The sequence below is a fragment of the Poecilia formosa genome, unplaced genomic scaffold (genome assembly GCF_000485575.1).
Source record: "Poecilia formosa unplaced genomic scaffold, Poecilia_formosa-5.1.2 Scaffold95, whole genome shotgun sequence".
Classification (NCBI taxonomy): Eukaryota; Metazoa; Chordata; class Actinopteri; order Cyprinodontiformes; family Poeciliidae; genus Poecilia; species Poecilia formosa.
This window is the reverse complement of record NW_006800034.1, coordinates 402,266-416,983: the sequence shown is the minus strand read 5'-3', so window position 1 is coordinate 416,983 and position 14,718 is coordinate 402,266. Positions and strand designations below refer to the sequence as shown.

At 38.7% G+C, this 14,718-nt stretch overlaps 1 protein-coding gene across 6 annotated transcripts in view; it reads left to right on the top strand.

The window, feature by feature from the left end:
- The window catches only part of vti1a (vesicle transport through interaction with t-SNAREs 1A), a 140,395-nt gene that overhangs the window by 87,326 nt on the left and 38,351 nt on the right, over nucleotides 1-14,718 (top strand). For 3 of the 6 annotated variants that reach the window (XM_007558252.2, XM_007558251.2, XM_007558250.2), the window contains one exon: nucleotides 2,179-2,240. In XM_007558252.2, the coding sequence (XP_007558314.1) occupies nucleotides 2,179-2,240 (62 nt within the window). Of the gene's footprint in view, nucleotides 1-2,178; nucleotides 2,252-14,718 lie in introns of all 6 variants that reach the window. The other 3 variants (XM_016674443.1, XM_016674445.1, XM_016674444.1) reach the window with 1 other exon arrangement.

Sequence of the window (14,718 nt, the reverse complement as noted above, 5' to 3'; positions counted from 1 at the left end):
ATTAATGTTGATATTTAAGGCAATTTTCTTAAATATTTAATAATTGCTACATTTCTCTATGCGGTTAGCTCCCTCAAATTAAGACTGGATATGTTTTTGAGCTGTGCTGGGGAAAACTAAAAGTTGAAACGGCTTCGGTTCTTTCACTCCATTTATAGGCAAACGCAGTTAATTTTAGACACTCGACTGAACACAAATTTCAGTTGGTTTCCATTTCAGGTTAAGGAAGGAGGAAAATGAAATGGAGGGGCAGTTTAAAGAGAGAAGTGTATTTTGGGAGAAAGTGTGAAGTATCTGGGGGACACATCTATGGGTAGAGGCAGACATCAGGCAAACTGCTGGACTTGTTGTCTTTGCCAGAGGGCCGAAACCCAAGGTCCCCCACCTCCTACCCTGCATCACATGTATCCTTGGCTCTGGCAACCTGCATCGCATCAGCCCAGGCTGCCAGAGGGTAAGAAGGAAAGATGGAAGAAGATGAAGAAAGTAGCAGCGAAGGAATGGAAGGAAGAGTGCATGAATATCAGAGTGGAAGAGAAAACGGCAACAAGCACGCTGCTGGATTCATTGTGTGAAAAGGGGGCAAATGGAAGAAGATGTAAAACGGAGGATTAAAAACAAAATGGAGCAAACTAATGAAAACATAGTGTGTGTGAGAGAATTTATCGGAGTTGTTATCCTGCAGAAAGATGGAGATAAATGACTCCCTGCTAAGTAGAGAGGAAATTCTCAGCAATGAGTATTCCCCGTTCTCCCCCCATCATCCTCCGGAAACACAACTACAGGTAGATGTTAGTGGCAGCTCACTCAGTGCCGTGTCAGCTTATTTTTTCTTTCACACCATGTTGGCAACATCTCTGCCAAATCATTTTACTGTTGAAGTCCCTAAATCTGATAATAGGGTGGAATGAAAACATTCCTGTGACCCCTGAGGGAAAAAAAAAGCTGAGAGAAAGAAAAGAGAGAAAATACATCAAGAAAAGGGAAATATCCAAGGCAATTAGTCCTGAATAGCCATGATCATTATTTCAAGGGTAGCTTCAAGGACACCTTATGCTTGCCATGTACGTCAAAAGTAAAGGTGCCTCTTATTCTTTTTTTTTTTCCCACACTATTCTGATGCTAGCTCTGCAGCAAGATGAGCAGAAGGCCATTTGAGCGACTGCTGTTGACTACATGATTAAAGCCAGGGAAGATTTCCATTCACATTGGGAACAATTTATAGACTTTGAAATTAGAAAAAAGAAAAGGCCAAGATGGTTTTTACACTCGGTCAAGCTTTTCCAGTGTGGGATAAATTGGCTCTGAGTGTTTGCTCAGTAGGTGGTTTTGTCGTTGGTTGTTCCTATACAAGCAAACAGCTTAAAGGTAAAATATAGAAAGCTCCCTTTCTGGAATCTTTGTGCACAAAGTAATAGTCATCCAAAAGAATAAAAGCAGAACAATAACTGTTTCTAATAGAAATTACTTTTCATCTTTGTAAGTAATTTAATAGTAGATGTTGTAAAGTAATGGAAAAACCAACTGACCCAACAGTCATGGTTCTGTAGAAGTGAATCATTATTTGTTCATAATAAAAGCAATATGAAGTTTAATTGGTGAGGTAATTCATTCTGTGGAGACAGGTGGATCTGATTTAATCTTATTGCTTGTTTTAATGCTTTCCCGAGTAAAGTTGGTCATTCCTGACATTGTTTAGAGCTGAAAACAGTCTAATAAAGATTCTAATATTATAGCCTCTTCTGGGAAAATATTATACAGCACAGTCTCCAGTGAAGACAAAGCAAACCTGCAACCAACTGTTATTGCCTCTACTAAACTACTGCATATCTACATTGTGTTCAATCGTGATTACCAGCTAAACGGCAGCAGATTTAACGCTGTGATGTAGAGATTTTGTAGTTTTGTTTTGTGAAAGCAAAAAAAAAGTGACATTTTGAATTACTATTCTCCATCGGTCTGAAAATTAAAAAAGCAGTGCAAAAATAAACGCTGGCATCTTCTTATTTTTAACATTACATTTAATCTAGAGAAAATGTATGCTACTTAATAACATGTCTTGTGTTTCTTCAATAATCAGAAAAGGATTCATAGGTAATCAATGACTTTGATGATTGTACCAAAGTGGATTAGTGGACAGAAAGTAAAATCCATTTTGCACTGCCTCTGTCTTCCCAGTTGAGAGAAACGGACGCCAACCTGGGGAAGAGTTCTCGCATCCTGACCGGCATGCTGAGAAGGTAAGAAGCAGGTAGGGACACTGTTTCTGCACCTTTCTCTGTGCATTGTGCTTTAACAGTGTTGTGGGCTGTGAATGCATGAATAAAACAAACATCTTTTCTTCTAACATCATAAAAAGCATAGCAAATAACATGATCACAATCAGTCAGCTGTGATAAAAATTGGTTATTTCCCTTCTTCCTGTTAAAGTTAAGATGGGTCTGTATTTTTTTGTTCTTGTTTGTAAATCATTGAGATGAATCAAAGCGCTGAGTGTGTGAGTGAACGACAATTAAAAATATGTGAGGTTGGGTGGAATATCACTGTATTTTATGGCACAGAGTCTTGATTGGACTGTAAATAAGAACAGCCCATTGCCAACAAGTTCACGCTGCACACGTCTTTTCTTCTTTCTTTGTTTTCCTCAAATCCAACTTCCACTCTTTGTTTCTATTGCTTTCTGCTTCGTGCACAAAGCAACCCCCAACAAACGGCACAAGTCCAAGCATTCAGACGCAGACATATCAATCGGCCTTGCATTATCTTGTGCCCACCCCTCCTTTCTGCGAACGCGCATGGAGACACACGCGAACGCACTTAATACCTTGTCACATCTCCATTTCATAAAGTGCTGGTGGTGCTTAGCTCTGAACCGTGACGCCACAGTTTTGTTTCTTGCTCTCTGTTGTTTTTTTTCTTCTTCTTCTTCTTCTTCTTCTCCTTTTTATTCTCTCTCCTCCTTGCTCGTTGTGGATTTTGATTAAGAGTAATATGTAAATGACACCGACTAAATGTAAAATCCCCGGGCCGGAAGGAAGTGCCAATTGAAATAGATGCTTCAGTGCCCATAGACAATTTGCTGGGCGGCTCACGGGGCGACCAACATAAAGTAGGGAGAGGAAGGCCTGGGCAGGGCTGTGACGCCGACTGTAACCAATATTTCTGCATATGTCTCCATTTTGTCAACTCTGATTATGTGAAGAGGAGTGGGGGGGGGGAAGGAGGGTCAGCTCGCCTGGCTTGTCACCCAAAGCTGTCCAGAAATCATTCATCATTCCCTCCTCCTCCTTCTCATCTCCCCTCCACCCCATTTGGAGCTGAAGTAAATAACACGCACTTATTTCAATATTATCATATTAATGTTAAAGTTCAGCTGTCACCTAATGGGAAGACTTAATCAGACGTAGCATTTTAAGAGGCACAGCGCCGCCTCCTCCTCCTCCTCTTGATGTGCCTCAGCTCCTCTGGTTAGTGCCCTGCTGAAATCAGGATTTATGAGGGCTCTCCAGACTCAGGCTCTGACTGCAAACCCCTCTGACTACTTCCTGCCTTTTTTTTTTTCTTCTTTGCATTTTATCATTGTCTGCGTATAAGGTTGAGTTTTCATTGTAAACCTAATGTCTAAAGTCGTTTAAAACCAGAGAGGCAGAACTGAGAGCAAAAATTATGTTCAGGATGCTTGAATGAGTTCTCTCTACCCCCTCCACCTCTGTTAGCGAAATGTTCCCAGTTTTTGATTAATCGTATATTCGGTTTTGATGTCACTGGCTTTGTCATTGCGCATGAATTGGAAAGGCAACAAAAGAAGTGGAGTTTACAAAAGACTTTTACAAATAGGTAAGATTTTCCACTGATACAAGCCAGAGGTGGGCTCAAATATTTGTGTCCCTTTTTTGAAGCCGCTAAGTTTTGACTTAAGAGGATTTAACAAGTACTTTCTGATGCAACTTCACATTTTTCTGCATAAACTGAATGGAAAAAGTAAAACAAATACAAGAGATAATGTATCTTAAAAGGTCAGTAATCTTGGCTCTCATCAAGGCCAGAGTGAAATAAGTGGAGTTTGTCTGATTGTGATCCACAGGATATAAAAGATTTTCCCTTTTTGTTTTTTGCTGATGTAGTGCACTTTAACTAGCAGCTGTTCAAACTGTCCTTTAGGTCTTATGACTGTCACCCCTGCTGAGAAACAATTATTCACTCATTAAGCCGGCTGCCTTGGTTCAAGAAAGCCAATTAACTTTAAGACTCTGTGAATATCACTTATTGTAAGGAACATTCAGAAACATGTTTGTCTCTAAAAAGCTGTTGTTTTGTTTGAAAATAAAATGTTACAACTTTCAAACTGGGAAGAATCCTCTCTGCCAGTGAGGGTAATTGGTATAAAACACTGGATATAGTTCTGTTAATTGGTTGTGTGGAATAAGCCCTGCAAATATAGACGCCGCTTATATTGTTTCCTCATACTGATTTGGTTACTTCTTAACAAAATCCAAGGTTTTTGTAATATTAAAAAAGTTGACCTTGTGAAATTATTAATGCTTTACCATTAATGCAAAATACATTGTGAAATTCAAGTGAAACTACCAATCTATAAGAAAATATGTATTTATATAAATGTTGTAACTTAATAGCATCATTGTGCATAACCCTAGAATATTTTTTGACATATTTAAATTTATTTTAATACGTCTTTTGAGTTCACACCTGCCATTCACCACAGTGAGTCTGACTGACCTGAAATCAGCTGTTATTCTAGGACCAGAACATTTTTTCAAGTTTAAGGTTACAAATGATCCAAAAGTATTTGTTCGGACAAAGGTATCAGTCAGGAGAAGGCTACAATGTCTTGCAAACATATTTTCAATCACTTGAAATTTTACATTTTTCATATTATAGTTTTGACAGTGTCTGGTTTTTTTGTTCTTGTTTTTTCTTTTTACAAATAAAAACTGAAATTCAAAATTCAAAACAAAATTCAACCCTCCTGAGTCAGTACTTTGTAGACCTGCCTTTCTTTTTGTCTCAACCAGCTTTGCACATTTGAAGTTTCTGCAGACTTTCTTTGCAAAATAGCTCTAGCTGAGTCACTCTGTATGTGACCATATATATTTAAGTCTTGCCACAAACGTTCAACTTTAGGACTTAGGACTTTGGGTCATTCCAGTGGACGAAAATGTTCTGATCTAAACTGTATAATCTCAGTTCTTGCTGTATGTTTAAGGACAATTCCTACTCGAAGGGTGCTGCTTGTTCTCTAACAACCTTTGAGACCTTCACAGAACAACTTTAGTTATAATGAGATTAAATCATTATAATGTTTTTTAAAACATAAAATATTATAATGTTTTACCAAGATTAAAACATAATGAGATTATAATGTTTTAATATCATTAAAACATTATAATGATTTAATGAGATTAAATCATTATTATGTTATTATAATGACTTAAGTCCACAGAGGTGGACTCCAGATTATTTAGAAGGTAATTGATTGCACTGCTTTTTGTTTACCAATCTATAAATGGGCCTCAATGCATATGCACTTTGAATCATTCAGATTTTTATTTTTAAAAACATTAATTCATATATCATGTTTTCCTTCCACTTCACACTTCTGGCAATATTGAGACCTGGTTAAAGTCTTAGAAGAAAAAAAAAACTTTGAGTGGGTCCATTGTTTTGGATGAAAACAAACTTGAACTAGAAAGTTGAAGATGAGGAGGGATTTTCTGTTTCTGTGTCAGCATGACAGGGACTCTAAGCTGGCTGTCTGCTGTTCCTGATTAAAAAGGCCATAGCCCCAACTAAGGCCTCTCTTGTTTCTGTGACATGTTGGCACCAAGGCGTTCATAAATACAAGATGATTCTCTGACAAGAGTAAAATCCTTCCAGCTGATTTTCTGAACTCCTCCAGCATTTCTCCCACCCATGGTCAGAACATTTGGGGTATGGCATGCAGCTCCACACCCAGTTAGGACCACTGGGGCTCCTGGAAGCAGGACGGAGGGGGCTGTGGGGGTGATGGTTACAGTGAAGAGCAATGAAGCAGCAAGAGCAGGATGAGGGGGGAGAGGATGTATATTTTGAAGCTGAGGGGTTGTCTGCTCTCACTGGCAGCTGATCCCACATGCAGGTGGTCGACTCAGTCGCCAGGCAGATCAAAAAGTCAAGGCCCCGGGTGGACCTGCCTTTGAAATGGGAATGGGGTCTAGATATCAGACAGAAAACATAAGCAAGCTCACAGCCACAGAACAGCTCCATATTCATGGCTGGGACTGGCAGTAGCGACGGGCAGGCAGGATGGACAGAACTTGGGCTCATTCTGTACACTGACGAAGAGATCAGCCCATAGGATGATGCGAGGATGATGCTTACATCCAGTGCTGCTCTGTTACCAAACCATGAACTTACTTTCTCCAGCTTCATTTTCATGTGGCCATTATCCGCTCTTTGATTTTACATACAAGATCAGTTGTAAAAATTCAGTTAAAACATGGAACTAACTGAATACAAACAAGTCACAGATAAACAGAGGAGAGAAGTTCAAATTACCATGTATCTGGGCTCATTATATATGCATATATATATAAAAATAAAAAAAAATTATCAGCCAGGATTTTCACAAGTCATTTTTCCAAATCCAGTAAAGTCCCAAGTCTTTTGCCCCAAGTGAAATCAAGTTTCAAATATCTAATGGCTCAAATTAACAGTCTCTCATTAACTTCCCACAGTCGTGCTGCCTATAAGACTGAATTTCTCTAATCAAATAATATATTGTTTTACCATAATTTAACACATAGTTATTTATTTAAGCACATTAATCAAGTAAACAAGCTCTTATGAACTCTATTTTTATAGAAATGGGTGAAGTATTCCCACAAATTACAAAAATCTACAAATTCTTGAGATCCACTCGCTTATAGATGCCCAATTTAATTGTTCAAACTCCAAATATGCCTTAACATGCTCCAATGGAAATCATACTATTTACCATGATATAATTTCAGAAGCTAACAACTAGTCTACCCACCACAGGTACCCCTAAGATGACTTTTTTAAAATCTCTTATCTGTAGCAATGAGCTTGATTACAACCATTTAAAATGTTGCTCAAATAAAATTCTGCAGCCAAATATTCACATATCGTGTTGAAGTACTGAGATATTCAGTTTATTTTATGTAAGGTTTGTTTGTGAATTACACCTGAACACATCATGGCAGCCATTTTTTTTTTTGTCCCAAGTGTAGCAGATTATTCCTAGTGGATCTTCTCTCTGATCTGCTGTCTGTGTGGCTGCCACAATAATTCCACATACTAAATGTGAACATGTTCACTTTGCTTTGCAATTTGTTCATCCTGGCATCCTTTCCCATTGCATGCACACACCTCTTCCTGCTCCTCCTCACTTTTGGTTTATTCCTTTGGGTCAGTCCCACCTCTGCACTTTCCCCTGTTCCCATCTCAGGAGACATCCTATTCGTGTTTGAGTTTTTAATGTCCAGTCTGCTTTTATTTTGGCAAAGAAGCATAGTATCAAAGTTTGAAGCATGTGTACTCCCTTGGCACTGCTTAGGTTAACTTTATAGTGCATATCAAGGTGAGCGCAGCTGTTGTCTGATATGCTCAGAGAAACAAGGACAGCATGCTATTAGCTCTTAGAGGTGATTTTGTTGTTTTTTGGTGATCTGAGGACTGAAATTCTTAAAGGGTTTGATCATTATTCTTGCAAAGCTGTTTGTGTTTTCTTTTCTAGTACTTTGCTGTATTTTTTGCTGGTATAGTAAAATAGATTTATGGTGTTTGATAGTAAAGGAGTACAGGTGCAGTGCTGTATTTTCAATACAATTGAGAAGTTAATTTTTGCAGCAATTTAATTGAAAAACTGTGACTTGTTTGTGGACTCGTTAGCCACAGAATGATAAGCATGTTTCTGTTCATTTGTATTAAAATAGCTTACAGCCAATGAAAACTTGAAATTCAGCTTCTCAGAAAATTATATTACATATGACCAGTTAAAAAAGGGGATTTTTAATCCAAGCTATCGTCTACATTATCATGCGGAAGACTGCTGACATGACAGTTGTCAACAAGCAGTCTCCATGCGGCTGAGCCACTAGCAACTGACTATTCAGAGCAATAGTATTTAGCTGCAGACTGTTAACACCACTGTAAGACTCAAAATCACCCTAGGGCTCCACAGTGTGAAACCCATTCTGGTTTGCAAATACCAGTAACCTATGCACACTGCTAAACTGTGTACAGGCTGATAAACAATAAATAATTTGACAACTTATTAATGTAATTTGTCATAAAAGTTTAGGTCAAGAGTAGGAGAAAGGTTAAGGTTAGGTTTAGTTAACATATTGGAGCATGAAAGTAAAGTATCACGTGTTTTTTGTTGCGGTAACATGATGTGTTTAAATGTCCGAGATGCTGCTCACTTCTCCTCTGTCTTGTTTGTTGTAGTCATTGACCAGATTGCCTCTGACCATAAAGAGCAGGTAAAATTATTTTAATTTGGGGGAAAGAAGGCAAGCAGCCCAGTCATACTTTTTTGCTAAATAAAAACAGCCTAATTCATGTAAAAGGAATTACAAACAAAGACACACTTTTCAGCTTGCTGACATTTCATATTTAAATATCCTTTATCGATGGGTTTAACATAGTTTTCAAAAATTTCTCAAAGGAATGTGGCTGAATGCAAATATAAGCTGTGTGGCCTATCAGATAAAAACAAAAACGAACCAATAAATTTAATTTATTTTGAAATACCTGTTCAGGTTTTAAATGTCAGATAAGTGTGCAGTCTGCAGATAGACGATACTTTTTATTATTCCTCTGTGTCTGTGGCCACAGGCTGCTGCTGGGACAATGACAGGGTGCGCCTCAGCCTCATTACTCACTGCTCCAGAGTAAAACAAGCACCACTGCTTACTGTTTCTCTTTCTCACTCTCCTTCCCGCTCCATCGCTGTCTTTTTCTCTCTTTCTACACCTCGCCCATTAGAGAGTGCTGATGGGACGTTTTTTGCAGGAAGAAAAAGATGCACACAAGCCTGAGCTGTAGAGTAAGGGGTTGTTGACAAGGGCAAAGACGTGTTGTTGTTTTATATAAGGCATGCATTTGTCTGTTGAGGCTTGAATTGCTTCACTGACTAGCAAAGCCCCCCTTTCCCTGTACTTATAGTGGGCATCCTTTTTTTTTCCAAGGTTAATTCCAAGTGAGTGCAATGAAATATTGCTTCAAAATTCATCTTTGCAAAAAAAAAACAGGATTTAATATGGGTAGCAAACTTTAAATACAGTACAAAATATCTGCTTTACACCTTCTAAGGCAATTGGCATTTCAAGTTAAAGCAAAGCAAGCAGAAACTTTGGGCATATTTTGAGTTAGACTCTTTTATTGGTACAAGTATCTCTCGGCTTGTCCAGGAACTCGTCTTCAAAGCTGAATCTCAGTATTTCAACCCTAAAAAAGAAAAACAGACTTTGTGCCATCACTTCTCCAAATGCTCAGGGGTCATCTCGTCCCGATATAGAGGTGATGGTTCGTTGGACCTCACTAACACCATCCGAACCGATGGAGTTTCTATATTTTTCCCTCCACACTCCTTTAACCCTGACAGACTGTCGTTCTGACGAGATGACTGGAGATCAGTGGCGCTCTCATCCCTTGAAGTGGCTCCAGGTGTCACTCCAAGGGTACCCGCCCTTTTTGATCTGCCGTCAAGCGCCTGTCGGGCCACGGCACCCTCTGATTTCCCCGTCAGAAGGGAAAGAGGCTTTCCTGTCCAAAAGTTCCACCTCTTACTTTTGAGTGATGGGAGGGGTGAGGAATTGGCAGATGTGGAGCACATCGTCCCCATAATCATTTGTGGAGCTGGGCTTCTTTCCAGTTGTAGATATTGCCTAGCTCGAGTTTAGCAGCTATAGGGAATCCTCTTGACACCTCCACCACCCATGGGAGCATTGTATAGGAATGATCCTGATTTGATATCCCAAGCCCTGACAGTCCGCAGAGCATAAGAAAGCAAAATAAACATCAGATGAAACCAAAACATCCTCAATGATCATGCTGTGGGCCTTGTCTTGAGAACAAAAAGCATCCTCTCAGACATCTTCAGATGCTGTCCAAAGGAGGTCCCTGTTATTACTGAGGTGCTGCACAAACAAAGAGGGAAAGATAAAACAAAATGGAGGAATGGAAGTGTATATCTTCTCAGTGAACATAGATGCTGGTTTCCTTCCTGCCTTTTGTTTTATTATATCCCTTATGTTATCCCCTCCTACTGTGAGCTTCTGTAGAAATTACAGGTGAGCTCTCAGTCTATGGCAGGCCCAGCCTTTCGTCTAGAGGGGAAAAGATAGTGGGTATGAGTGGGGCTGGGGGTGGAGGGGCTGAGAAGGAGAGGAAGAAGAGATTTGTGCTTTTGCAGTAGTGCTGTGTTGTTTGTTGAGCGCACCCTTCCCTTTGTCTGTCTGGCGATAACTTATTCAGCACAGGACCATTCATCCAGGGGTTGAGCGCAGGCGTCCGTCAAGACAGAAAATAATGAGGCGACAGCAGCGCAGAGGATAGCTTTCACCCTCTGCATACCCTCCCCTCGCTCCCCTCCGTCTCCTCCTTCTAGCCTCCCATTATCAGCTGATTTAAATAGGTAATAGGGGGCCTTCTCCAGGACATTTTGAAGCAATTAGAACCTATCACATTGTCTTTTCTTTGACTCCTTTTTCCTCCCAGCATGCCATCATAGATACTTCTGGGCAGGCTTTTGCCACAGCTTCCAGGAATTTTGTGGAATGCCGCTTCATCAATAAAAGCTTGTTTTGTATAAAGAGGAGAAAAAAGGGCTGCTATCGTGTGGTGCATAGTTTTACAATAGTGTCACTCGGACAATTTTCTGTGATGATGTATGTTCCTTTTGTTGTTGTGCTTATGTTAATATATTTAAACCGCATGTATAAAGTCTACACACCCCAGTTGAACTGTCAGGTGGTTGTGATTTAAAAATAAATGCTCAATCAAACCTCTCAGATCTTAACTGCCATCAATCCAGAAGGGTTCCAGCTTTAACTGCTGTGTCTCTTCTGGGAAGGTGTTTTCTAAAGTTTAGGAGGGAGTTTATGGGAAATTTTGACAATTCTTCCAGAAAAATCTACATTCTTATGTTATTTCCTTCTGTTGTGTGTACACCATGACCACTTGAAAACCAAAGCCAAATTCCTTGTTTGTGCGCACAGTTTTGGGCGGTAAATGTGATTCTGAAGTACATTTGTGTGGTCAGACACTGATGTTGGACGAGAAGGTCTGGCTCACATTCTCAGTGTGCTGTGAGGCTGAGGTCAGTCGAGTTCTTCCACACAAAACCTGCTCATCCACATCCTGATGGACTGCAGCTTAAAATTGTCCAAAATGCCTTGGTGTGTGGATGTGTTAAGAGTTCTTCTCAATGGAACCAAAAGTCCAAACTCAGCTCATAAAAAAACAGCTCCACACCATAATCTCCTCTCCACCAAACTCTAAACTTAGCACAATGCTGTCAGGCAAGTGCCATATTCCTGGCAACTGGTAAACACAGGGTCATCCATCGGGTTGCCAACCAGAGACATATGATTTCTCACACCAGAGAGTACCTCTTTACTGCTGTAGAATCCTGTGGCGACATGTTTTACAGCCCTAATCTAGCATTCGGCATTGTTCTTGGTGGTGTAAGGCTTGGATGCAACTGCTTGACCAGGGAAACCATTAAATGAATCGCTCTATCCATGCTTGAGTGAATTTGAAGGCCACGTAAAGTTTGGACGTCTGCATTGGTTGATTGGTAGAAAGTTGGAGACCTCTGCACACTCTGCACTCCACTCTGTGATTTTTATGTTCCCTCCCACTTTGTGGCAGAGTTGCTGTCATTCCCAATCACCCAATCGACTGTGGAACATCTTGTAGCGAAGAGATTTTCTTACTGCAGTTATTGCATAGGTGGGAATCTAACACCGTAACACACTGAAGTTCACGGAGAACAAGCCATTCTTTCACAAGTATTTGTAAAAGCAGATTGTGTGCCTAGATGCTGGATGTTATACATTTGTGGCCAAGGAAATGATGGGACCACCTGAATGAACTGTGAGATGATACTTTTGGCAAAATAGTGTTTATTCTGTAAAAATTCAACAAAAATATAAGAATAGAAAGCTGGTGTTAAGTTTGCTGAGTTTAAAACTGGACCAAAATGCAGACAGCAGAACAGGATTATTATTTAATTTATATTTTAATGAAGATAAATGAAAATGTACATAAAATGAAGCTGCAAGATGACGACAAAAACATAGACGTCAATGGAACTAACCGTCCAAACAAACAGGTCATAATATTGCTCAACCCTCCACTGTGCAAATCTAATAAAATCTGAAGATATCTGTCATTTTCAGACCTGCTTAGGTGAAAAATTTCAGTCAAATCTAGTTCTGAACTTTTTGGGCTATTCCATATATATATATATTTTGTTTGGTGATTTTAACACATACTGGTGCTAAAAAATAAAATCCTTCTTTATCTTTAGCTTTCTAGTAGTCTCCTAACAAGTTTGGTGTTTGCTATCAGATATTTTACACTGTTCATGATTTCATCCACATTGAAAAAAGTCTAGCTCTAATTTTCTGTCTAAGGATAGAAAACCCCGGGGCGTAATGCCAGTACCACCATATTATACTGTTGGTTTTAAGTTGTTTTGGTGATGAGCAGTGTTTCTTTATACTTTTTACCGTTAGTGGTGTTGCTCTTCTTATATCTTTCTTTGCTTGAAATATTTAGAAAAGCTCAAATTTTTACTTGTCTTAATATTTTCGTCTAGCTCATCAATCATTTACTGCGCCTCTGTATGTCTGTCTCATCCTCGCTGCCCCCCAAGATGGTGCAATGAAACAAAGGCAGAACATTATTGCAATGTTGTTGATGGCATGAAAGATATTCTTTATCACAACTGGGCAAAACAATAAAACACAATCACAATTCTTTTTCTTTAAGAAAGTTTAAAGGTTTAAAGGGAAAAACATTTGTAGACAACAGGAGCTCCTGTAAAATACTTTAACATCACATTGGTCCCGTTTCCAAGCAAAACACCCTCTAACCTTGAGCGCTTTTATACAAAACACAAAAATGGGATTTATATTGTATTTTTGTGCTTCAATACCAAAGCCTGGGAGGCAAAAGGCCAGGCCCACCCATCCCTTAGTTTGGTTTGGTGATGTTGTGAAGGCATTCCATGATGTCTAAAACACAAGAGGTTTTATTTAACAAATACTGAAGAAAACCACTTTCAACATGTCTTATTTGCCAAAATCCAATCTTCAAATTCAATCTCAATCTTGTTTGAATTCTTTCTATTGTCATATGAAAATTGGAGTGATTCATTCCTGACAGAAGTGTCACCGATTAAGAAAGATACAGCAGAAGGGAGGAATAACCGAATCGAAGAGCGGAGCTTTTGCCTTTTTGTTATTGATTCACATCATCATTGTTGTTTTATTCAGCAGATTTTACTACCCTGTGAAAGAGAAAGATGCCATTCAGTTTTGGCATTTCAAAAGAACCTTTCAAAAATGTTAAAGCACGCTTGTTTTCTTCCTTGTTTGTTCAGGGTTTTTTGTGGCTTTTTCTCAGTTGTGAATTAATCTTCAAATAAATGCTAAAATTTTGATCAGTTAATCTAGTAGTGATTGCTGCAAGATTAAATGCCATTAAAAAAAAACTAAAGTAATTCAGATTATGGAAAAAGAGACTCATCCAGTCTTGTAGTTTCTTCAGGATTTGAAATAGCAGTTAGTGTGAAAAGGGTAATAGGCCAGTAATACTTTTGTCTAAAAAGATTTACTTTATTTTCATTCTTTGCATTTGGCCCAGACTTGACTTTGTCCCGATAATAATTGAGTAAAAGAGTTTATAGAAAAGAATTATTTTTCTCAGTCTATTATTTGGCCCTTGGTCTGTTATTGGTGAAACTTCATAATAATGTCTTTCTTATAAATTCATTCTTTGAGCGTTGAACTCTGTCCTCTCTTTGGCAGTGCTTGTTGATAATAGGACGTAAGGTAAGGCAAGGTAATTTTATTTATATAGTACATTTTCAGCAACAAGGCAATTCAAAATGCTCACAAATATGTTGAATTCATTCTTATTTTAGATAGCAGATTTTTAGATCATGCATGCAAACTTTTCTATATGAAATGGTTTTACGTATTTGTTGCTCTAAACTTTGTCTTTGTCGAATGCTTTTCCGGTTAAATGTTTTTGCACACTTTAGGTCATCACTCTAGTAAGATGACTTTAGAGTTGGTGTTATGGTAGAATTAAGGGTACAATTAAAGACACACACTCCTTAAAAGATGTTTAAGAGATAAGTTGGAAATTTGAAAATATCACTTGTAACCACAGCTGTATGTGGTACATCAACCTTGTCAAACCGTGCAAAAAGAGTAATATCAAAATAAACAGCAGAAATTGTGCTCAGGTTTTGTTGGTGCTAATCTACCTTTTTTATAAATGTTAAAGCTCTTTTTTGTTTGACCTTGGGACTTAGTTTTAGGCTGATGAAAGGCTCACATACCTTGCCACTTTGAAATTATTATTTTTTCCATATGTCTTAGCTCAAAGTTAGAGAAAAGTGACACTAGTTACACCAGTTCTGGTGGCGACAAAAATATTAAAAATGGCGCAAGTACC